The sequence below is a fragment of the Nerophis ophidion genome, linkage group LG01, assembly GCF_033978795.1.
Source record: "Nerophis ophidion isolate RoL-2023_Sa linkage group LG01, RoL_Noph_v1.0, whole genome shotgun sequence".
Taxonomy (NCBI): domain Eukaryota; kingdom Metazoa; phylum Chordata; class Actinopteri; order Syngnathiformes; family Syngnathidae; genus Nerophis; species Nerophis ophidion.
Window position 1 is genome coordinate 53,517,285 of NC_084611.1, and position 22,825 is coordinate 53,540,109.

General features: G+C 45.3%; 2 protein-coding genes and 1 non-coding gene across 3 annotated transcripts; 2 read left to right on the top strand and 1 right to left on the bottom strand.

The window, feature by feature from the left end:
- Positions 1–9,587: 9,587 nt before the first annotated feature.
- Positions 9,588–10,641, bottom strand: LOC133536525 (coxsackievirus and adenovirus receptor homolog). Its single transcript, XM_061877175.1, has 2 exons — positions 10,357–10,641; positions 9,588–10,264 (listed from the first exon to the last, which is right to left on the bottom strand). The coding sequence occupies exons 1-2, from the start codon at positions 10,389–10,391 to the stop codon at positions 9,679–9,681; spliced, it is 621 nt and encodes a 206-aa protein (XP_061733159.1). The 5' UTR covers positions 10,392–10,641; the 3' UTR covers positions 9,588–9,678.
- Positions 10,642–10,856: 215 nt separating this feature from the next.
- LOC133536606 (ATP synthase F(0) complex subunit C2, mitochondrial-like) lies at positions 10,857–11,218 on the top strand. The gene is given in 2 exon segments (XM_061877260.1): positions 10,857–11,123; positions 11,125–11,218. Coding segments are annotated over 2 exon segments (234 nt in total). The 5' UTR covers positions 10,857–10,983.
- A 3,211-nt stretch (positions 11,219–14,429) lies between these two features.
- Positions 14,430–14,511, top strand: trnal-cag (transfer RNA leucine (anticodon CAG)). The gene has a single exon. It is a non-coding gene; the product is annotated as a tRNA-Leu (tRNA).
- The last annotated feature ends 8,314 nt before the right edge of the window (positions 14,512–22,825 follow it).

Consider the following 22,825-nt stretch of genomic DNA (forward strand, 5'->3'; position numbering starts at 1 on the left):
CTGGGACTCACTGTCGACCAACAGAAAGATGCCGATGCTATTCTGGAGGCACTGGCTGGAGGGATACTTTACCCCCGCGAAGAATGTCACATTCGAGAGGTACGTTTTTGGAAACTTAAAGCAAGAGGAAGGAGAACTCATAGATGCTTTTGTTACAAGGCTGCGAGAAAAGGCTGCCTCTTGTGAATATGGAGCTATAAAAGATGAACTCATAAAGGACAAGCTTGTCCTTGGCATTGCTGATGAGGGCGCCAGACGTCGTTTGCTAAGAGAAAATGATCTCAAATTGGATCAAGCAATCATGATCTGCCGTGCAGCTGAGGTCATGGACAATAAATTAAAAACAATGTCACTGGGCAACTCTGGGCCTGGAGAGAGCATCAATGCCGCGCAGAGGGGACAAAGATATGGACGCAGGTCTGCCGGTAGGTCATCTGAGCCCACCAACACCAGTGCACAGCTCCAGAGAATGAGAGACACAGTGGAATGCAAGTACTGTGGTACAAGACACGCACGTGGGCGAGACCAGTGCCCTGCATTTGGTAAATCCTGCCGCTCTTGTGGCACTGCCAACCATTTCGCCAAAGTATGCATGAAGAGGGGTCAGCACGCACGCCAGTTGAATGCTGTGGATGACCCGTCAACAGGGGAACAGGAGGACAGTGATGAAAGAGATGTGTACACAGCAGAGAGCGAAAAAGTGGTTTGTCAATCTGCCACTGCAACAGGGGGTCCAGAGGTGCCAGCTCGACTCGGGAGCCACCTGCAATGTGATTAGCATGAAGGACAAGATGAGACTGGCGCCCAGAACGCCTCTTCAGAAGAGTCACACCAGATTGAAGCTGTACAACAGTGAGTGGATGAACTCGCTGGGGTTATACAGCACACAGTGTGTCATTAGGGGCAGAACACACAAGCTGGACTTTGAGGTTGTGCATACAGGCCAAAGGCCCTTGCTTTTGGGGGAGACATGTGAGAGGCTAGGCCTGATACGATTCACCATTCCTGAGGAGCTAAATAAAGTGGAACACTGCAGGAGGGGAGACCTGACCAAAGAGCGTCTCATCAACACATACCACGACGTGTTCACCAGCCCAGTCGAGTCCCTGCCTGGTGATGTTCACTTTGAGCTGGACAGCAGTGTGGTGCCTGTGCAGTGTGCCCCCAGGAATGTTCCAGTGGCCCTCAAGGCAGCTGTTAAAGCACAGCTCGATCAATATGAAAAGGATGGACATTTAACCACAGTCACACAGCATACAGACTGGATTAGCAATCTGGTCATAGTGAAAAAAACGGAAAAATTGAGACTATGCATTGACCCAAAGCCACTCAACCGAGCCCTGAAACGGTCCCACTACCTCATGCCCACTTTAGATGATGTGTTGTACAAGCTGCCAAAGGCGCATATATTCACGCTGGTGGATGCGCGTGATGCATTCCTGCAGTGCCGACTGGATGAGGAGAGCAGCCTGATGACAACGTTCTGGACACCATGGGGCAGAAAACGGTGGCTGAAGCTCCCCTTTGGTGTGTCAGTTGCTCCGGAACTGTACCAGAGAAAGCAACATGAGCTCCTAGCTGGATTAACTGGGATTGAGCCCATAGCCGATGACATCCTCATAGTTGGCTGCGGGGATACGGACGAGGAGGCCAACCGCGACCATGACACAAACCTAATTTCCCTAATGGACAGATGCAGAGAAGTTAAGCTCAGGCTGAGCCTGAAAAAGTTGCAGTTCCGAGTGAAGGAGGTCCGCTTCCACGGCCACATACTGTCTGCCGAGGGCCTCAAGGCTGACCCTGAGAAGATCAGGGCGGTTCTGGACATGCCAAACCCCACAGACGCTAAAGGGGTCCAGCGGTGTGTTGGCTTTGTGAACTATCTTTCCAGATTCATGCCCCGCCTGTCAGAGGTATGTGAACCATTGAGGAGGCTGCTAGACAAAGACGTGGCGTGGCACTGGCTGCCAAAACATGATGCTGCCATGAAGGAAATGAAGACACTGGTCACAGCAGTACCGGTCTTGCGCTATTATGACGCCATCAAGCCAGTCACCATACAGAGCGACTCCAGTCAGACAGGCCTGGGCTGCTGTCTGCTACAGGAAGGGCAGCCTGTCACTTTTGCTTCCCGCGCCCTGACCCAGACGGAACAAAACTATGCACAGATAGAAAAGGAGTGCCTGAGCATCGTGTTCGCCTGTCAACGCTTCCACTACTACCTATATGGACGGGGTGATGTGACAGCAGAGACCGACCACCGGCCTTTGGTGTCCATCTTCAGTAAGCCCCTCCTCAGCGCGCCCAAGCGCCTACAGAGCATGCTCCTGACACTTCAGAATTACTGCCTTACGGTGGTGTACAAGCCAGGCCCTGAAATGTACATAAGTGACACGCTTAGTAGAGCCACCACCCCGCCACGGAAGACAGACACACTGTACCGACGAGAAATGGTCTGCAGCATGCAACAGGAGCAGTGTGACGCAGCGGCCATTCAGCAGGCAGACTACCTCAATGTCAGCAGCCAACGCCTGGCACAGATCCGAGCACACACAGAGGAGGATGTGTGTCTCCAAACGCTCAAGGCAGTCGTACTGCGGGGATGGCCAGAACACAAAGAGGAAGCCCCCGTACTCATCAGGGACTACTGGGCCATCAGAGATGAAATAAGCGCACAGGATGGCGTGCTTTTCAGGAGCCAGCGTGTCATCATTCCGAAAGCCATACGTCCGGAAATGCTGAGGAGGATCCACTACAATCATGTGGGTGGTGAAGCATGTTACAGACATGTTCGCGATACATTGTACTGGCCCGGCATGCAAGGGGAAGTCAAAGACTATGTACAGCAGTGTTTTGTATGTAACGAGTATGCGCACGAACAACAAAAAGAGACCATGATGTCACACCCGCTCCCCACACGTCCATGGCAGCTGGTAAGCATGGATTTGTACAGCTATGCAGCACAGAACTTTTTGCTCGTGGTGGACCACTACTCCGACTTCTGGGAGATAGACCTGCTCCCTGACTTGTCGGCCGACACCACAATCCGACGAATCAAGGCACAGTTTGCACGTTATGGCGTCCCGGACAGAGCCATCACAGATAGGGGAAGCCAGTTTGCCTGCAGTGAATTCCGGGCATTTGCAAGGGAGTGGAGCTTCGAACATGTCATGTCCTCACCGCGGCACCCAAAAGCTAATGGCAAAGCAGAGTCTGCAGTAAAGATTGTGAAAGGCTTTTGCAAAAAGGCGGACCGTGCCAAAGAGGACCCCTGGAAGGCCATTCTGCATTGGCGAAACACGCCCACTGAGGGCATACATTGTAGCCCAGCACAGCGTCTCATGTCACAAAGGCTGAGAACACTTCTTCCGGTGGCCGACCAGCTCCTTGCACCTCAGGTCATCACAGAGGTTTCCGACAAGCTGAGGGGGAAGCATCAGGCAGCGAAGTTAGTGTATGACAAATCGGCGAGGGATCTTCCGGAGCTGAACGTCGGCCAGCCTGTCAGAATGAAGCCACTCCCGGGTGACAGGACGGGCAGATGGAGGAGAGGGGTGTGCCTGCAGCAGTTGGGACTCCGGTCCTATCTGGTCGACATAGAGGGGACCACATATCGACGCAACAGAATTGACCTTAGACCGGCCAAGGCAATGCCTCAGCAACCGCTGGCTCGACCAGAATTAACCCCAGAGCAGCCTGCGAGTGGCAGTGGCAACAGAGACAGTGTTGGCGGTGCTGGGGAGTCTCCAAGGTCTTCACCGGCCCCAAGGTCATCACCGTCTACTCCGCAGGCCAGAGACACACCGCGCCGTGTGCTTCAGGGCCAGACTTTCTCCCGGAGTGGGAGGCTGATTAGGCCTCCTGACAGACTTGACCTCTAGGTCACACATGGACTGTGACACACATATACACACACACACTCACACACTCGAATACACATACATGGACTGTTTGCACTTTCAAACACACATGGACTGTGGATTTTGTTTAAAAAATAATAATAATAATAATAATAAAAAAAAAAAATAAAAAAAAAAGAAAAAAAAAAAAGTGATGTTCTGATGGAGTGTGATTGATGTTCTGATGGAGTGTGATTTGATGACAGGTGTGCTCTTATCCTGCTGCTATGTAATGTTACGTTCTGTTTTGCCATATATTTGATATCTGATATTGGATGTTAAACCGGGTGTCGCTATCTGAGGTTGAATAGTGTGTTGATGGACTACAGTGGATTTACAGGCAGCATTGTTCCAGTGGGGATACTTTGCTAAAGGAAGGGAGATGTTACAGGATGATTGTATGGACATGCGGCGCCACCCTGTGGCAGCCACGGTGCCCGCACCTATAACTTGTCACTGTGTCACGTGTGTTTATCTCCGTTGTACTTCCTACATGCAGCCTGAATACACGGTACTGACACACAGCAGGACTCTTGTCATCTTTATAATACAACACACACTATAACAACTACCGGCGCTCAAAAGTCTGTGACTGGTGAATTTATATGACACGTGTTTTACACGGGTAAGATGGCAAAAACTGCCCAAAGATCGATAAATATTAGTTAAGTTGGGGTAAATTTAACTGAAAGTGAAATAAAACCATTTTTTGTTGTTGTTGCAAGAAGTGAGAAACAGCGCCCTCTGGCGTGAGTGTAAAAGTTCACAGTACCTGGTATTCCACGGCGGTCTCCCATCCAAGTACTAAGTCGGCCCGTTCTTACTTAGCTTCCGAGATCGGGCGTGTTCAGGGTAGTATGGCCGTAAGCCGAAAGACGGTGTATTACGAACGTTTTTAAATAAAACTCTTACAGACGGGATGGGAGAAAATGACTATTTATCTCAGAGCATGGTGCGCATGCGTACACTAATGTGTTTTTTCTGTGTATGAGTGTTGTCTTCCTTTGCTACAGCGGTCAAGTTGCTTTCACGGTGGATATTTGCCTCCGGAGCTCCAGCGGAAGCTCGCCCTCACTGTGCCCGCACTGCTCTCTCATGCTGCGGGGAGATTGCAGGAGAGGTGCCGCTCTCACACTGCTTTATGCTTAGGGACCGTCAATAAATTACTTCGATGTATATAAATGGGTTGTACTTGTATAGCGCTTTTCTACCTTCAAGGTACTCAAAGCGCTTTGACACTACTTCCACATTTACCCATTCACACACACACTGATGGAGGGAGCTGCCATGCAAGGCGCTAACCAGCACCCATCAGGAGCAGGGGTGAAGTGTCTTGCTCAGGACACAACGGACGTGACGAGGTTGGTACTAGGTGGGATTTGAACCAGGGACCCTCGGGTTGCGCACGGCCACTCTCCCACTGCGCCACGCATCAAAACACTGATTAATCTAAAAAGAGGTCAAATGAATAGTCCTACCTTTTTAATGTTGTGCACGCCCATTGTTTTCTGATTTTATCATATAAATACATTTTTAATGTTGACAGTAATTATTTGTTTTAAAAGTCTCCATGTCATCATGCAACTTTGTAACCAAATTCCACTTAATATTAGTCGTGCTAACCTTTTTATTTTAAAATAAGATCTAAAACATTTTGATGTTAAAAATAAATGTTTATTTTCAATAGATTCCTGGTCATATGACCTAAAAAAAAAATCCCAAATTCACTTGATAGTTGAAAGTGTTTTTTCTAATAGAACAATTTCCCTTGTGGATCATTAAAGTTTGTCGAAGTCTAAGTTTAATGTCATTCACACCTTTTTGTTTCAAAATTTAAGTTTAATTTGATTTCACGGTGGCAGAGGGGTTAGTGCGTCTGCCTCACAATACGAAGGTCCTGCAGTCCTGGGTTCAAATCCAGGCTCGGGATCTTTCTGTGTGGAGTTCGCATGTTCTCCCCGTGAATGCGTGGGTTCCCTCCGGGTACTCCGGCTTCCTCCCACTTCCAAAGACATGCACCTGGGGATAGGTTGATTGGCAACACTAAATTGGCCCTAGTGTGTGAATGTGAGTGTGAATGTTGTCCGTCTATCTGTGTTGGCCCTGCGATGAGGTGGCGACTTGTCCAGGGTGTACCCCGCCTTCCGCCCGATTGTAGCTGAGATAAGCGCCAGCGCCCCCCGCAACCCTGAAAGGGAATAAGCGGTAGCAAATGGATGGATGGATTGATTTTTTGTAAATTTGTGTAGCCGAGTGTCCTGGGTTCGCATATTCTGCGTACTGAAAAAATAAAATAATAAAAGAGAGTCATAAGAGCAGGTCCAGTCTCCACCACTTCTTTATTGTTCCCTTCTTTACACCTCTCTCCACATACCACACCTTCAACAACCAACCTTTATTATATAGACCTCTTACGTCCCAGCCCTACGGCAACACTGGAGGGACACCCTGAACTGTTTGTTACATTTGTAATATTGAAAATCATGGTTTCATTTTTAGCTCCCGCAACTACGATTATCCAACAAAAAAACAACTTAACTCTCATTTGGAGCTCATAAAAAAATGTTGATAATTATCTCTATTATATCATAGGTTGTTCTAGTTTTTATTTGTATTTGTTTTTATTATATTTTTATTTTTATTATTTTTTTAATAAACTGTAGCACTTTGAGGTTGTTTACTCAATGTAAAATCCCTTTTACAAATAAAATACATTATTATCTTGCACATAATTTTTATTACTAGAATTTTTGTTGTTTTTTAATGAAAGACTATTTTAAAATTAAAAGGATGTATCTGTGTTGGCCCTGTGTTGAGGGGGCGACTTGTCCAACGTGTCTCCCGCCTTCCGCCCGAATGCAGCTGAGATAGGCTCCAGCGACCACCCGTGACCCCAAAAGGGACAAACGGTAGGAAATGGATGGAGGGTGTGCGTCATACTAAAAGGTTAGTACGGCTAATAAGTGGAATTAGGTTACTAAGTTGTATGACATTGAGACTATTTGAAAAAAAATCTTAATTTTTTTGTATTAAACATGGATATAAATGTTAGAATTATGAAATAATGGACGTGACAATGAAAAAATATTTACTTTATTTTCTTTATGAAATTATTGGCGTGCACAATACGGAGGTATGACTAAATATTTACTTTCTTTTCGATGAATCAGTGTTTTGATGTAGAAGATATTTTTTTAAGAAAATAGTGTATTATTGATGGGAGACCGCCTGGGAATACCAGGTGTTGTAAGCTTTTACACTCACGCCAGAGGGCGCTGTTTCTCACTTCTTGGTAAAAATAAGAAATGTTTTTTATTTCACTTTCAATTAAATTTATGCTGCACAACGACATCCACAACGGATATCGTTGTGGCTTGTGCAGACCTTTGAGACACTTGTGATTTAGGGCTATATAAAAAAAAATCAATGATCATTTTCAACAAAACTTGTGAATTTGGACCCATTTCATTAATCACACATGAAGTTAGAAGGGGATACATATTATTCCATCGTATTTATGCACGCCCAGAAAATGTGTCCCCATGCAATCATTAGTACAACACAAAATTTACAGATTTGATCAAAAGCATTTATTTGAGTAGAAATGTCACAGGTGACATTTTCAACATCATCTTTTGACAATCAAGGCATGAACGTAACAATCCACGTTTTGCATATCACTAAAAATATAATATATATATATATATATATATATATATATATATATATATATATATATATATATATATATATATAATCAATATTCAGTGTTTTGTCATTCATAGTTAATATTGAAATCCCACATTCTTTATTTTCATGTATATTCTGGGTGTCTCAGAAAAAAAAATCCCATTCCATTTTTTTAAGGCGGTCTGTCATAACGTTTTTAGCATTGAATCAGACATCATTGTGAGGTTTAGTATTAGTGTTCTTAAAAGAGATACGCGGTTTGCGGTCTCATCCGCGGAGTCCGCGGATAAACCACGGGTCGGGCGGGTAACGTGACGAAAAAAGTTATTTTAAATAGATTCGGGCGGGTGGCGGTTGAACCATTCGGAAATATGTATACATAGTTAAATGTTATGTTGAAGAGGTTCATTTAGCCTACTGACGTGTATTTATAAATGGTTGATTTATATAGGCTAGTAGGTAAAGTCACAGACAACGTCACGCTAACATCACGTGACACCTCTGATGAAGGCTGCAGAAGCAAGGTAGCCCAAACTTGTCAGGTACAACACTTTACCTTACTAGCCTATAGAAATCAACCATTTATAAATAGTTAAATGTTGTTACCCACATACGAAAAACGAGCAGCACTCTTTGAAACAGTATGTGGGCATACTTTTATTTTGAAGTGTCTCGTTTGGTTTGTCGACGGATGTAAGGAAGCTACTTCCGGGTATGGCCAACGAGGTACTTGTTTGTCATTTGGTGGTATTTTACTTGGTAAAATGTTGGATCCACATGATGTGCATGTTATTATTTTTACGTTTGTAACATGCTTTAATTATTACAGTTTTCACGGTGAATTTGAAGGGAAAGGAAGCCTTCAAATAAATCAGTTGATTTTGATTGATTGATTGATACTTTTATTAGTGGTTTGCACAGTACAGTACATATTCCGTACAATTGACCACTAAATGGTAACACCCGAATAAGTTTTTCAACTTGTTTAAGTCGGGGTCCACGTTAATCAATTCATGGTACAAATATATACTATCAACATAATACAGTCATCACACTGAAAGCCATTGTGTCTCTGCTATTTGGAGGGAGTTGCACTTTCTAACATCGCTAATGCCTTGCATCATCTATATTAGATATATAACAACGGGCGGGTGGCGGGCGGGTGTGGTTTTGATAAAATGTTGGTTCGGGTGGATGGCGGGTGGATGGCGGGTGGATGACGACTTTTGTGATGCGGTTGCGGATGAAATATTTGCCTATCCGCCCATCTCTAGTTCCTAAAAATAGATATACTGGCCCCCAAGACCCAATTTTTTTCTGTAAATTTGGCCCCCGACTCAAAATAATTCCTCAGGCCTGGCATAAGGAGTAGTGTCCAAACATGAACTGTTGACATAGCTCTGCCCCAAAAGTACCAAGAAATGCAAAAGTACCAAGAAATGTTCTTGCGACATCTAGTGGACACATCAAGAACAGCAGTTTCTTTTATTCAAACATTACAGTTTTGTTTTTTTTTATTTGTAAATGCCCTGCGATGAGGTGACGACTTGTCCAGGGTGTACCCCGCCTTCCGCCCGATTGTAGCTGAGATAGGCGCCAGCGCCCCCCGCGACCCCAAAAGGGAATAAGCGGTAGAAAATGGATGGATGGATGGATTTGTAAATGCATCTCGTACGTTTGACACTCCTGGTCTACCTTAAAGCTGGTACACACAAACATTTTACTAATCCTTAAAATATATTTTTGACCCCACACACAAAGACAAAACATCAGGAATTGAGCAGTTACGATCTTTGTGTATGCTGTGCTATGATACTATCAATGCAGCACACGCAATATTTTTTAAAGTTCTACTTTTTGTATTTTACCATGAATTGATTAACGTGGACCCCGACTTAAACAAGTTGAAAAACTTATTCGGGTGTTACCATTTAGTGGTCAATTGTACGGAATATGTACTGAACTGTGCAATCTACGAATAAAAGTATCAATCAATCAATCAGTCAGTACTAATTAGTACACAGTAATGTAATCTCAGTTACATACAGCTTGTCCCTCACCGAAATACCATTTTGAAGAGGGGACGCTGCTAAAAAGCGTTTTTTTTAATAGCAAGCTTACCACGATTTCTTTTGCGCAAGACCCAAATTACTGTGAGAAAGAAGACAATGGCCAGAGATAGGAGAACGACGATAGTCACTGCCACTGCTATGACAACGTGATGTACATTGCGCGTCTCTAATGGGGACCATAGACTCATTGATAGGACCTCACTGTGTTTGGTTGCATCTCTTGTGGTCGGAGGTGAGGATGGACACTCAAGTAGGACCTCGCAGTGTTTGGTATCATCCAGACTTTCCACCGTGCAGAGATAACTTCCACAGTTGTCCTCCGAGAGCCTGTTGACCGACAAGGTCCCTCTGGAGGTGTCCTCGTTGGAGTTGTGAGGTAACATCTGATTTCCACTCGTCTTTGTCCAGCTGTACTTCAGCGGGGGTGTGCCTTGGGAGGACTTGCATTGGAGCGTCACAACAATACCTGCCACAGACTCTACTTGCACGGCACATACCGGTGTGCTCAGCTCCTCCATGAGTAGGCTCGTGGTGCAAAATGCCAGCACTGACACCAAATACCACAGCACAGACATCATCATTGGACTGTCGCACAGGAGCTTGCTGTAAAATAAAACAGAAATAACGTTGTCTTTTGTGTTCTTTACCAGCTAAAGACGACGTCATGACTTCAAGGACTAAAAGAAAAGACTCACCAAGACCTGAAGCCTTTGAAGTCAACGATAACCATACTTGCCAACCCTCACGATTTTCCCAAGAGACTCCCGAATTTCAGTGCGCCTCCCGAAAATATCCCGGGGCAACCATGTTCCCGAATTTCTCCCGATTTCCACCCAGACAACAATATTGGGGGCGTGCCTTAAAGGCACTGCCTCTAGCGTCCTCTCTCACCTGAAAAGGAAACTATTATATATGTCTCCGTTATCCATAGGTTTGTTTATAACCCATAGCACGGAGCTATTTCTCAGCGTGTGTTTATTTAATACACTGGCGCACAACATCCGGATTCCCATCAAGCATTGCTTCAAAACTACGGCAAGAAGTAATGTCCAAAAACATGACAGAGACGAAGCAGAAGAACAAAAAAGAGACGTGGCGACGACAAGTAAGAAGAAGAAGTACGCTTGCAAGTTCCAAAATGATTGGAAAAAAAAAAAATCGGTTCATCCAGGACAGCTCGAAGGGGAAGGGGTATGCAATTAAAAAAGCAGATAAAAAGTATTAAGGGAGTTGTCAAAGCTCTGGTTGGGGTGTTTGAAAGAACTACATTCTAAGTGACTTCAGATCAGCCTTGCGAGTGTCTGACGTCACACCAAGTGCCAATGACTAGCGCCGTCAGCCGGGACATCGACACCGCTGTTAAGTTTATTGGTGGCGGAGCTGCCACAGTCGGTGTAGCTAGATCTGGCGCGGGAAAGGGGACTGTGTTTGGCAGTCTGATCATCGGCTATGCTAGGAACCCATCTGTTTTCCTATGCCATCCTGGGATTTGCCCTGTCTGAAGCCATGGGACTGTTCTCTTTGATGGTCGCTTTCCTTATCCTGTTTGCCATGTAAACAGGATAAGGAATTTCCAAATTTCTACCGATTTTTTCACCTGGATAACAATATTGGGGGCGTGCCAAAGGCACTGCCTTTAGCGTCCTCTACAACCAAAAGGAGACTATTATATATGTCTCCGTTATCCATACATTTATCTATATCTATCCCGTAAAGTAGGCAGACACGGAGCTATTTCTCAGTGTTTATTCCAGCCGGCACGTCAATACACTGACAGACAACATCCGGATTCCCATCATGCATTGCTTCAAAACTACGGCAAGTAGTAATGTTTAAAATCATAACAAGAGACAAAGCAGAAGAATGAAGAAGAGACATGGCGACGACGAGTAAGAAGAAGAAGTACGCTTGCAAGTTCCAAAATGATTGGAAAAAAAATAATTGCAGTTCATCCAGGACAGCTCGAAGGGGAAGGGGTATGCTGCCTGCAAATTTTGTTGATCATTCTTTTCCATTGAACACGGTGGCCGATATATATATATATATATGTGAGAGGCGGGGCGTGGTCACGCGCCGCCTGTCGACGGGGCATGCACAGGAGCCGGTTGGAAGCAAGATGACAGGTGAGTGGATACCTCAGCTGGAACGAGTTATCTAATCCCCTGTCTCTATTTAGCAGCGTTGGTGACTGCAGGGCGGGGCTGAAAAGCCAGACGAGACCACGCGAGGGACGGATGAAGGAAGAGACGCTGGAGGCAAAGAAACAGTTTAAAAAGATTTGGAGTGAACCAACTGAGACTGAAAAGACTTGGTGAATGAACGAAAAGAAGAAATTCTGTAGTAACGAAAAAGGAAAAGAAAAGACATTCTTGAATGAGAAAAAGAAGATATATTGTGTAAAAAGTCATTAAAAGAATTGTCAACTGGAAGATCTACTCTGATTCTTCGGTCCTGAAGAACCCCGCGACACAAACTTGTCACAATATACATATACAGTAAAAAATACTTGAAAATATATACACCGCCCGTGTGTGTTCCTAAATTTGTGTTCAGCGTCTTGGATGAAGAGAGCAGTTATGATTTTGGTATACAGAGTAAACTAAAAAAAACAAAGGTTTTGGCAATTGTTTTCTCTAAACGTTTAAATATGGCCAAGGGTACACGTAATTGTGGGTTTCCTGGATGTCGTCTTCATCACCAAAGGAAAAAATCTAAAAAAAAGTCTACTTACCGGAAAAGAAGACTCAGTTGGATTCTCTGACTCGGACAGCAGCAAAGCACATTCATTCGTGTAAATAACACATCTCACAAAGGCTGAAAAAGAGGCATGTTATCATCATCATCATGAATGACTCATAAAGGACAAATACTCTTCTAAGGACATTCAATCGATCACAACTGGACTGTTTGGTTTGTCTTGGAAGACGTTTTACCGCTCATCCGAGAAGGTTTCATCAGTTCGTGCTGATAGTCTTAGATTGGTCGGACCTAGTCCGACTCGAACTGATGAAGCCTACTCAGATGAGCAGCGAAACATCTTCTAAGACAAACCAAACAGTCCAGTTGCGATCGATTGAATGCCCAGAGATGACAATGACCTGGATGAATGACGATACTCATAGACTTTTCTTTCATCTTCTGTATTACCACCCTATCAGAACTTTAAACTGCGCTTTTGGATCTTAAAGATACCAAAGATGATCTTGTGAACATACTGGTGAGGTCAGTAGTAATCATCTACCTTAGCTGTTCAGGGCGTTCAGGGGGAATTGAGAATAATTAATGACCCTGAAGTGGGCATTGCCTCTGGTGAATATTTAGACAAACTACTTGTGATTTGGAACCCATGTGCAGTAGTCTTTATTTCGTAAACCTGGTTGTGTCCACATTTAAAACAGCAAACTCTGTGGATCCATTGGGATTTTATTCAAAACGAACAGAATTTAGGCTTGCATTCACGTGGTTTGAAAAATAACTGAGAAAGTGTTAGGGAAAAAACATTGAGTCAGTGATGGGATTTGAACCCAAGATCTAATGTTTAACAACAGGCACTACAGGGTCTGGAAGGTCATGGGATTTCAATTAACCCTATACTCAATTAATGATAGCCAATTTGAGGCAATAGCATTGATCATCAGTAATTTACATTAGTTTAAACAAGCATGGCTTGAAAGTTATGTGGCAAACATCGCACACTTTTTAACTAAAAAACGCTTTTGCAAAAATTAAGAGAAGGACATGGGCTCTACAAGAAAACCCTTGAACCCCCACGCTTGCATCAGAAACACGTTTCTGTGTGGGCTTGAACCACCCTCCTCTCAGTTAACAGCCGAACGCGCTGACCCATCCATCCATCCATCCATTTTCTACCGCTTATTCCCTTTCGGGGTCGCGGGGGGCGCTGGCGCCTATCTCAGCTGCACCGATTTCGCCAAAGAGACTGACTAGCTTAAATGTTTAATATCTCCCAAAATGTATGAAATATCATGTTTGGATTGCCCGATTTCTTTGGATGGGACAAGGAGATTCTGGCGGAACTAGAAGTATGCTGCGATCTAAGTGAATAACTTCAGCCTTCAGTGTGTCCAACACACCTTTTGGGTGTAATACCTGTGTCTTGCGGTTGTCACGAACATTGCTTTTGTCCCTTATCAATATGAGTTCTGATAAATGTAATAGAAGCAAAAGACTGCATTGGCCGGGAATCGGACCAGGGTCGCCCGCGTGGCAGGCAAGAATTCTACCACTGAACCACCAATGCCGTCGTTCAAGAGTAAGAGTGTTTGAAATGTGGGCAAATCAACTTTCGATGTCTGTAACTTGCAGAGGCTTCCATGGTGTAGCGGTTATCACATTCATAATAGTCACGTTCAGGTCAGGATGGCCGAGCAGTCAAAGGCACTGCATTCAGGTTGCAGTCTCCAATGAAGCGTGGGTTCGAATCCTACTTCTGACAGAAACTTGAAAATGCTTGCTCTGATGAATATCCAGACAAAACACTTGTAACAAAGAAATTTCAAAGAAACCCTGCTTCTCCAAAGGATCGCCATATAAACATGGACAATTGTTAGTCTACCTTTCAAACAACCACAGTTTAATTGCTGGTTAATTCTTTTTGATCTATAATCCTGTCCGGTGTTGCTACAAAAGCCTGTGCTTTTCAACTGGGACTCCAGCATTTCACAAAGACATAAATTATGTAAACGGGCGAGCTTGGTAAAAAAAATAGCACCGTGTTGCAATAGCATTTACAAACCAGTAGTCTCAAGTCAGGATGGCCAAACGGTCAAAGGCGCTGCATTCAGGTTGCAGTCTCTAACGAGGCGTGGGTTCGAATCCCACTTCTGACAGAAACTTGAAGATGCTTAGTCTGATGAATATCCAGACAAACTACTTGAAACAAAGTTGTTTTTGCACTATTAAGTAAATAAGCGTTACTTGTTCCATATTCAGTGTTGTAGCAAACTGAGCAATGATTAACATTTTATTCTTGCTACTTCAAGGCGTGAATGTTTGATTCATTCATTATTGCTATTTTATTTTCAAATTTATTATTAGCCTGTCTAAAAAGTTTTTTTTTATCTTCACCCTTGAAGGCTGCAAATAGAAAAGAGGCATTACATTTTTATTGAAATTTTATTTGATATGCCATTAATATTTTTTAATTATTATTATTATTATTATTTGAAACTCAATTTTGCATGTCAACATAAAGTCATATAAGCCTTGCTTGTTCAATTTTTCAATGCAAAACTTGTTTGGGTCCAAGGTTAATTTGTTCAACCTTGGCCCGCGGCTTTGTTCAGTTTTACATTTTGGACCCACTCGGTATTTGACTTTGACAGCCCTGATCTATCGTCATGAAAGTTATCTTAATATAGTGAGATGGCAAATGCCAAACTCAAGCAGTAAAAATCTGCTCCCTTGAAATGGAAGGACTGTACCGATAAATATACTCTGGTACTTAGCTAGGGGATACTGTTTCTGTTTCGTCCGTGATATTTGTGTGATATAACGTGTTCAGCATTTCACTGTCATTTGGAGAATGGCTTGAATGAGGCTCATTTCTCCCTCCACTCCAAGTCCACTTATTGCGCCGTGTCGGGAGTGCCTGCTGTTTAGGGTTTAGGGGTCTGTTTGTTTCTGTTTTTTGTAGTTCATTTACAGATGTACAACCAGACTATGGAATATGCGTCAGCTCCCTACAACCTTAAGTCGTAGAAAATGTGTCAATAGGTACTTAATTTAAAAGGTTAAAAGGATTGCAAATCCTGGGAGTCTACAACCACGCCAGAAGGCTGTTACCACTTAGACCAGACCTGGGCAAATTAAGGCCCTGGGGCCACATGCGGCCCGTTAAGCTTTTCAATCTGGCCCGCCGGACATTACCAAATATTTTTTTTAGATCTTTAAGATGTAAAGTGTAGCTGCCATTATGATGTGCAGTGATGTTTTCTAATGACCGTAAGTCTTCAACTATACAAAGTATTTCAATGGTTGGAATCTGCGCTAATGGATGATATACCAGTTACTATGGTAATCTAATTAGTTACTATGGTAATCTATGTCACAGCAGCTCAGACGTGGCACCAAGCAGTGTGGGCGGGAAGCGTTTTCACAACAAAGTTCTAAAGCTTAGTGATATATAGAATAGAATAGAAAGTATTTTATTGATTCCTGTGGGAAATTCAGCAAATATCAGATATATCGGATTGTAGGTGGGTTTATTTTGTACCCTTTGCGTTCATATTTTGCCGTTTGTTGCACTTTTGTTGCATTTCACTTGATTGTAAAATATGTCGATCGAAAGGAAGTGTGACATTCATATTTTGTCAATATTCAGTGTTTTACCATTCATAGAAAAAATGGACAATTCCATTATGTTTTATTAAGGCGGTCTGTCATAACTTTTTTAGCATTCCATCAGACACTATTGTGAGGTTTTTTAACACTGCGATGAGGTGGTGACTTGTCCAGGGTGTACGCCGCCTTCCGCCCGATTGTAGGTGAGATAGGCTCCAGCGCCCCCCGCAACCCCGACGGGAATAAGCGGTAGAAAATGGATGGATGGATGGTATTAGTTTTCCTAAAAATAGATATACCGGCCCCCAGACACATTCTTTTTCTCTAAATGTGGCCCTCGAGTCAAAATAATTGCCCAGGCCTGACTTAGACCAGTGGTCCCCAACCCCCGGGCCCAGTCTGTGCATTGATTGGTACTGGGCCGCACAAGAAATAATTAGTTATTTCCATCTTATTTACTATCTGCGCCCGAACGATCATTTATTTTGAAAAGTATTTTTTATTTTGAAAAATGATCGGTGATATATCTTGGTCATTTAGGCGCCAAAATTTTACACAGCTCGCAAAATGAGTAAAAAAAAATGACGTCTTTGAAAAGTTTCTTTGTGAAGGGAAGAAAGGCACAGTGAAGAGAGAAAAGAACAGCCTATGACTTCCAGCAAAAAGAAAGCTTTTGATATATACCAGGATGTTGCGATCTGCTGCTCAGATCTTCACGTGTTTGTTTTTTCATTCTCAGTCTGACCCGTTTATTTCCTGTTTTTGTCCATCACTATGGTTACACATCAGTCCACCTGTTAGTCTCGCCCCGCACACCTGCTACTAATTTTCACCCTCCTATTTAAGCTCACCTTTTCTGTTTACTCATTCTCGGATCCTAATTTGCCCACGCGCATCAGTGACGACTCTCATCATTCGTATGTATTTTTCTCGCTAGCTCTCACGCCAAGCCACTTTATTGTCTAGCTTTCATGCTAAATGTTTTGTGTACTCTTTTGTGTCCTCGTACCAAGTTCTAGTTTTCCTTGTTTTATCCTAGCTTTCACGCTAGCGTCTTTTGTTTACTTTTTCTCTTTACACCAGTATTTTTGTTCATAGACTTTTGTTATTAAATACCCTTTATCTTACCTATGCTGTGTTCTGCTTCGACGCATCCACGGGAAAACCACACCGGCATTACAATGCCGAAGAAGAGTCTTCACAGTAGGATCCGAGCATCAAGTTGTTTTTCCGCGTCGAAACCACGGGAGGAACCCTTCGACTTAGGGTTGTGGTTGGAGCTCGTGGCTTGGGAGCAGGAAAGACTCGACTGTGGGCCTGAAGTCTCCTCCGAAGCCGTTCGCGCTGCCCCGAAGAAGCGGGGGGTCCAGTGGAGAGGTCCCCCGCGCGGCAGTAATGTTCCAGCACCACTTATTCCTCCCCATGGACACAGCAAGTTTCACCCCGTCCAGGATTCACCCGTCATTACCGGTAATCCTGCTTGTTTTTTTTCAAATCATTCCTTAAGCTGCCATGACACTTTTTCTGACACAAGCGATGACGTCATTTGGGGAACGCCCACCGGTGACGCAACACCGGCCTCTGTTGATGACATTTTTTCAGAAGATTTTTTTATTGTGGATGATGTATCTCAGCCATTTTCCAAAAACTTGGACAGTAATAATACTTTCACACAGTATCAGGACATTTATATTGATTCTAGTCACCCTCAGTATATTGTTAATTGTCAAGATCAGCCTCCCATTACTTTGGCCCCGCCCACATCTCAGCCTATTTCACGTCCTACCCCTACGTCACCTGATTTTGAAACTGACCTAGAAAAATATAGTCCTGCCTGGATGGACGAGTGGTACAGGAGAGTTTTGATTGAACTGGAGCTGGAGGAGAAATTTCTTGCTGCTCAGAACAATCCTCTCCTCATACAGACTAATGGGGTGGAGTCTGCCCTCCTCCAAACCTCCCACCGCCCGCCCTTACGGTCAGCCTCTGTCCAACGGGGCCCCGTCTGGAATCCGGGTCTTGAGGGGAGGGCCAGTATTACTACTAAGCCTCCTAGACCTCCACCACCGGTGTTTACCCCTGTTAAACCTGTTAAGCCACTACGGCCTCCTAGACCTCCTCCACCGGTGTTCTCCCCGGTCAAGTCACGCCCTCTTAGACCTCCTCCACCTGTGTTCCGTCCGTGCCCTAGTTCTAGTTTTAGTCACAGTCTCTCTCAGAGTTCGAGTCCCAGCCTTCTTCGTAGCCCATGCTCTAGTCCTACTCGTAGACCGACTTGTAGACTGAGTCGTAGTCCAAGTCCTGGTCCGAGTTTCCGTTCTGATTCTAGTTGTAGTCCTAGTCTTTCTCGTAGTCGTCGTAGTCCTAGTTCCACTCGTAGACTGATCCGTAGTCCGAGTCCTGTTTCGAGTCCGGTCCCGAGTCTTGTTTCTTGCCTTTGTAATATTAGTACTGATTCCCCTCGTGGTCTTAGTCCGAACCCTAGTCCTTACCCAAGTTCTTGTCCGAGCCCCAGTGTTACTGTAAGTCCTAGTCTTTGTCCTAGTCCTTGCCCGAGCACCAGTTTGATTGTTAGTCCCAGTCCTTGCCCAAGCCCTAGTTTGACCGTTTGTCCTAGTTCTTGCCCAAGCCCTGGTATGACTGTAAGTCCTGGTCGTTGCCCAAGCCCTTCTCAAAGCACTAGTGTGATTGTAAGTCCTGGTCCGCTCTCAAGTCCTTGCCCGAGTCCTAGTGTTTGTCTTATCACTCATCATAGTCCTAGTCCTGCTCACAGCCAGTCCCCTAGTTCTCCTCGGCAGACCCCTGTGCCTGCTCCTCGGCTGAAGCCGACTCCTGCTCCTCGGCTGAAGCCGACTCCTGCTCCTCGGCTGAAGCCGACTCCTGCTCCTCGGCTGAAGCCGACTCCTGCTCCTCGGCTGAAGCCGACACCTGCTCCTCGGCTGAAGCCGACACCTGCTCCTCGGCTGAAGCCGACACCTGCTCCTCGGCTGAAGCCGACACCTGCTCCTCGGCTGAAGCCGACACCTGCTCCTCGGCTGAAGCCGACACCTGCTCCCAGTCTGGTTCTCACACCAGCACATGACTCTCGCCTGGTTTTCACACCAGAAAATGTTTCTAGCCTTGTTCTCACGCCAGTTTCAGACTCTAAACTGGTTCTCACGCCAGCACCAGTTCCTAAGCTGGAGCCCACTCCGGTACCAGCACCACGACAGGTACCGGTGCCAGCTCCGTGCCGCCAAGCACCGGTGCCAGCTCCGCGCCGCCAAGCACCGCCGACGACGGGGCTGGAGCCCACACCAGCGCCGACGACGGGGCTGGAGCCCACACCAGCGTCGACGACGGGGCTGGAACCTTCACCTGTGTCGACAGGGCTGGAGCCCACTCCAGTGCCAGCTCCTCGACAAGCGCCGGTACCAGCTCCACGCCGCCAAGCACTGCCGACGAAGAAGCTGGAGCCCACACCGGCGCCGACGATGAGGCTGGAGCTCACACCAGTCACGACTCCTGCGGCTCCCAGGCCGCCTCCGACGACTCCTGCGGCTCCCAGGCCGCCTCCGACGACTCCTGCGGCTCCCAGGCCGCCTCCGACGACTCCTGCGGCTCCCAGGCCGCCTCCGACGACTCCTGCGGCTCCCAGGCCGCCTCCGACGACTCCTGCGGCTCCCAGGCCGCCTCCGACGACTCCTTCGGCTGCAGCACCCGCATCATCCTCGCCAGCTGCACTCGGGCCTGCTTTGGCTGCAGTCCCCGCACCCTCGTCTGCTGCTTCCAAGCCTGCTGGGATTTCGGTGCTGAGGCGTCGTCCACCACGTCGATCACGGGCGTGGCCTCTGCGAGGTCATCCTCCTCGCCAGACACTCCCTCCTCCATGTCGGCCACGGATGTGGCCGTGCCCGGGTCGTCCGCCTCGCCGGGCACCTCATCCTGCGATGCGGCCACTAATGTGGCCTTTTCGAGGTCGCCCGCCAAAACTTTTTCGGCAGCAGCGTTCCACCCGCCGCCGCCACATGATATGTCCTCGGTGGATTCGGGGACATGCGATCTGGCGACCCTCCACCGTGGCCTCCCTCCGCCCTCCCTTCGTTTGTGAACTTTCTGGTTTTGGGGAGGGGGTTCAAGTTTTTGTTTGTTTTTTAAGACATCTGGTATCTGTCTTTTGTTGGGGGGGAATACTGTTGCGATCTGCTGCTCAGATCTTCACGTGTTTGTTTTTTCATTCTCAGTCTGACCCGTTTATTTCCTGTTTTTGTCCATCACTATGGTTACACATCAGTCCACCTGTTAGTCTCGCCCCGCACACCTGCTACTAATTTTCACCCTCCTATTTAAGCTCACCTTTTCTGTTTACTCATTCTCGGATCCTAATTTGCCCACGCGCATCAGTGACGACTCTCATCATTCGTATGTATTTTTCTCGCTAGCTCTCACGCCAAGCCACTTTATTGTCTAGCTTTCATGCTAAATGTTTTGTGTACTCTTTTGTGTCCTCGTACCAAGTTCTAGTTTTCCTTGTTTTATCCTAGCTTTCACGCTAGCGTCTTTTGTTTACTTTTTCTCTTTACACCAGTATTTTTGTTCATAGACTTTTGTTATTAAATACCCTTTATCTTACCTATGCTGTGTTCTGCTTCGACGCATCCACGGGAAAACCACACCGGCATTACAATGCCGAAGAAGAGTCTTCACACAGGAGCCATTTTTGAAATATGGATTTTTCGCAACAGGTGATTCCCACGCACCAAGCCCGCTCTGCATAATATGCGGCGACCGGCTCTCAAACATTAGCGGGGGATTTTGCGTGCGACTGAGTCTGCGCCTTCATTTACCAAGCTGGTGCACGATCACTTGTCTGTGCATTTAAAAGAGTTCCAACGCTATTTCCCAACTTCAACGAACTGCCAAGGGATTGATCCGCAGCCCATTTGTCGACAAAGCAGGTGAATCCAGCATGTCTGTGCAAGAAGAAGATCAACTGCTGGATATTGCAAATGACGGCAGCCTTAAAAGTGTGTTTGAGACAAAAATTCTTGACAGTTTTCCCACAGGTGTGCAGGCTAATTGGGAACAGGTGGGTGCCATGATTGGGTATAAAAACAGCTTCCCAAAAAATGCTCAGTCTTTCACAAGAAAGGATGGGGCGAGGTACACCCCTTTGTCCACAACTGCGTGAGCAAATAGTCAAACAGTTTAAGAACAACGTTTCTCAAAGTGCAATTGCAAGAAATTTAGGGATTTCAACATATACGGTCCATAATATCATCAAAAGATTCAGCGAATCTGGAGAAATCACTCCACGTAAGCGGCATGGCCAGAAACCAACATTGACTGACCGTGGCCTTCGATCCCTCAGACGGCACTGTATCAAAAACCGACATTAATCTCCAAAGGATTTCACCACATGGACCCAGGTACACTTCAGAAAACCACTGTCACTAAATACAGTTTGTCGCTACACCAGTAAGTGCAAGTTAAAGTACTACTATGCAAAGCGAAAGCCATTTATCAACAACATCCAGAAACGCCGCCAGCTTCTCTGGGCCCGATATTATCTAAGATGGACTGATGCAAAGTGGAAAAGTGTTCTGTGGTCTGACAAGTCCACATTTCAAACTGTTTTTGGAAATATTCGACATCGTGTCATCCGGACCAGAGGAGAAGCGAACCATCCAGACTGTTATCGACGCAAAGGTCCAAAGCCGGCATCTGTGATGTATGGGGGTGCATTAGTACGTAGGCATGGGTAACGTACACATCTGTGAAGGCACCATTAATAATGAAAGGTACATACAGGTTTTGGAACAACACATGCTGCCATCTAAGCGCCGTCTTTTTCATGGTCGCCCCTGCTTATTTCGGGAAGACAATGCCAAGCAACATTCAGCACATGTTACAACAGCGTGGCTACGTAAAAAAAGAGTGCGGGTACTTTCCTGGCCCGCCTGCAGTCCAGACCTGTCTCCCATTGAAAATGTGTGGCGCATTATGAAGCGTAAAATACGACAGCGGATACCCCGGACTGTTGAACGACTGAAGCTCAACATAAAACAAGAATGGGAAAGAATTCCGCTTTCAAAGCTTCAAAAATTACTTTCCTCAGTTCCCAAACGTTTATTGAGTGTTGTCAAAAGAAAAGGTGATGTAACACAGTGGTGAAAATGCCCTTTCCCAACTACTTTGGCACCTGTTACAGCCACGAAATTCTAAGTTGATTATTATTTGCAAAAAAAAAAAAAAAGTTTATGAGTTTGAACATCAAACATCTTGTCTTTGTAGTGCATTCAACTGTAAATGGGTTGAAGATTTTTTGTAAATCATCGTATTCCGTTTATATTTACATCTAACACAATTTCCCAACTCATATGGAAACGGGGTTTGTTTATCATGACAATCAAGAATTACATAATGACCAAAAAAATATCAGATTTGGTGTGCAGTGTGAACGAATTCACGTTGGCAGAACCTCGCTTTCATGTTAACGTGAATGTCAGCATGGAAATACAGTATGTGAAGAAGACGGTCCACTATGTCCACAGAAAAACAACTAATGTACAGACAGTTCAGCCTGGAGAGCTTCAGAGACCAAGTGATACTATGAACAGATTGCATGATATCTGCCATAATATGATGGACAGAGTGGCTGATATGCTGTGTCTTTTCTGGATGGTTATTCTAAAAAAAAAAAGGAGGTTTCTGGAGCCTAAGGGCTTTATTTGTTGTGTTGACTTTAAATATGTATTTGATGACAAATTCTTTTTGCACATAAGTATCGTAGAAGTAGGGGTGACAAAGTATTGCGTTAATTGCGATTAATTAATTAGAGTCATGTTCAGCGTTGCTTTCTCTCCCTCTCCTTGTCTATGC